At 42.1% G+C, this 2,719-nt stretch overlaps 1 protein-coding gene across 1 annotated transcript in view; it reads right to left on the bottom strand.

Moving 5' to 3' along the window:
- The window catches only part of LOC116692381 (lymphocyte-specific protein 1), a 38,061-nt gene that overhangs the window by 21,593 nt on the left and 13,749 nt on the right, over positions 1-2,719 (bottom strand). Inside the window, exons 3-4 of the mRNA XM_032520645.1 lie at positions 1,512-1,773; positions 243-361 (exon numbers count right to left, since the gene is read on the bottom strand). Of these exons, the coding sequence (XP_032376536.1) occupies positions 243-361; positions 1,512-1,773 (381 nt within the window). The remainder of the gene's footprint in view (positions 1-242; positions 362-1,511; positions 1,774-2,719) is intronic.

Below are 2,719 nucleotides of genomic sequence, written 5' to 3'. Positions count from 1 at the left end.
GAGGACACAGAGGATTAAAAAAAAAAAAAAATTATGGATTTTTCAGAAGAGTAACTGTCTTCACTCAATGGCAATGGCTTGAATTTAACGGACGTTCATTCATATTAAAAAGTTACACACTAAAGCTTTAAAAAGGAATTGATGAGAGAAATTAGCATTTTCAGATCCCAGGATTTGACACACCAGACACTAAGCAAAGAGAAAAGGAAGATAAAAAAGCAGATAGCGAGCAGAGGACACACCGTGGCCTCATCGTCCCTGCCGCCAGGTAGGACGTCCTGTCTGCTGGTTGGCCCACGGCGTGCTGCAGCCTGGCGTCCTGAGACAGGAAGACCGTAGAGCTGTATCTGTTGCTGGACATCTGAAAATGAACCAAAAGCATGTTACTGTACAGTCGTAATATGCATCTAAAAGAAGTTTAAAAACTTTGTTACCATACATCTTGTTAGGAATTTGCCTCATGACAGAATGACAGACAATTACAGCATCACATGACCCATAATAAGAAATAAATACACTTAAAGATCCCACATGATGCTCATTTTCAGGTTCATACTTGTGTTTTGGGTTTCTACTACAACATGATTACATGCTTTTATGTTCAAAAAACACATTTTCTCATGCTTTCTTATACTGAATGTACTTGTATTCTGTCTGAAACGCTCCATTTTAGCACCTGTCTCTTCAAGATCCCAAAAAAGCCCAGTCTGCTCTGAATGGTTAGTGTTTCAGGGTTTTCCACTTTGGCGCTTTCACAGTATCTGCACCGTCATTGCAGCCATCACGACTGAAACAGCACTTTCCTTTACAGTATATACTGTAGCATATTTGTGAAATCACAACCGTACGGAAGTCCTGTCGGCTCATTTAAAGGCACAGTTCCTGAATACGGGCTGTGTGCATTTCTCTATAGATTGACAGTTTTGACACCTACAGTACTTGGAAATCTAATTTTTTACTTTTACTTTATTAATACATAACCCTACATGCATTACATATATCCATCAACAGCATTGCAGAGGAAGGTCTGGCTAGTCCACACAGCACTCCAGGATGGGAGAAAAACGTGCTCTGGTTTATAGGCATTTCTTTAAACCAATCACAATTGTCATCGGTGGCGCTAAGAGCAGGACGCAATAGCGGCGCTTCTGCAAAATATCCTCAGGAAGGAACATGTTTTGGTGGAATGTGTGTTCGTTCAAAAGTTGTTTTTGTCGTGTGAGAGAAAACTCCGATTGGACAGATAGTCTAGCTAGCTGTCTGGATTTACCCTGCAGAGACCTGAGGACCAGGTAACCATAGTCCTCAGATTGGACAGATAGTCTAGCTAGCTGTCTGGATTCACCCTGCAGAGATCTGAGGACCAGGTAACCATTGTCCTCAGAAATCCACCAGAGGTTAGAACGCCATCACAAAGAAAGCGCCAGATGGCGGACATTCGGCCGAAATGAGGGACATCCGGAGCAATTCCAGAAATGAAACAACGTTGATACAGACTGGGTGGAGTGTACCTTCTCTGGAGGTCTTGTTAAAGCTTCCTGTGTCCGACTGCTTTGTTCTGGCTCACATCCCTTCTCCTCCTCTTCACCCTGCTGCTGTTTCTCCTGTCCAGGTTCTGGTTTCCACTGCTGTGTTGAAGGCCTCTGCACTCTGGCCCTGCAGTCGTCCTGCACCTCCTGCTCATTACGCCCCTCCAACCTGTGACTCCAGTCGCTGAAGCCCTCATCCTCCTCCAGAACAAGGCAACATCTGGGCTTCAGCTCCTCGTCCAACCTGGAAAAGGCAAGGCAAATTTATTTGTATCGCACAATTCATACACAAGGCGACTTAAAGCCATTTACAGAAGCAAAGAAACACATTGAAAACAATGAAACAATGAAAGTGTATTCAAGAAACAAAGCACAATTACATAAAGAGAAATATGGATCCAGATTTTGGACTTTGGGCCATCTGTTATTTTATTTTACTCAAACTTCTGTCTGCCATCTCAGTGAAAACCTCATCCTCTTCTAGTTACCATTTGTTCAAGTTTCCCTCATTCGTGTTTTGAGGGCCACCTCGAGGAGCCATGAAGCGGCGAGGCTAGAGCACGAAAACATATTTAGAGTGCTTTATTTTACGGAAATATCAATATCTGGCGCCAGCGTATCAATTATCGCATCATACAAAGGAAAAGGATGCATTGCCGTATCAATATTTTGTCCCATCCGTACTAGTTGAAATAGTAAGATCAATGCTGTTTCTTTTTTTTATAGATAACGTTTTTGACATATTAGCCTTTAACAGACAGGACAGCTGTAGAAATGAAAGGGAGAGAGGTCCTGAGCCACTGTGTTGAGGACTGAGCCTCTGTATGGGTACCTGCTCTACCAGGTGAGCTACCTAGGCGCTTCAATGCTCTATTTCTGAGCCCGGATGAACTCCTAAGTCTGAATCTCAGCAGACACATAAAAAACTAAACATTGTGAGCTTTCACTGTTCAGATGATCAGTACTGATGAATTACCGTTTCTGATAATGTACTTTATAGTAGTAGCTACAGTAAAAGCTTATTTAATAGCGATTAGAGTTCGGGCTTTTCTTTCTGGATGTTATAAATTGCTGGATCTGTGTTATAATCTGTCATTTATTCCTAGCAATCTTTTCCTGTTATCATCATAAGTCATGCACCTACACTGTATTTAAAGTGTTAAATGCCTATATCAGCTGATGATTTGAGC

Source organism: Etheostoma spectabile, chromosome 1 (assembly GCF_008692095.1).
Source record: "Etheostoma spectabile isolate EspeVRDwgs_2016 chromosome 1, UIUC_Espe_1.0, whole genome shotgun sequence".
Classification (NCBI taxonomy): Eukaryota; Metazoa; Chordata; class Actinopteri; order Perciformes; family Percidae; genus Etheostoma; species Etheostoma spectabile.
This window is presented reverse-complemented; position numbering and strand designations above follow the sequence as displayed.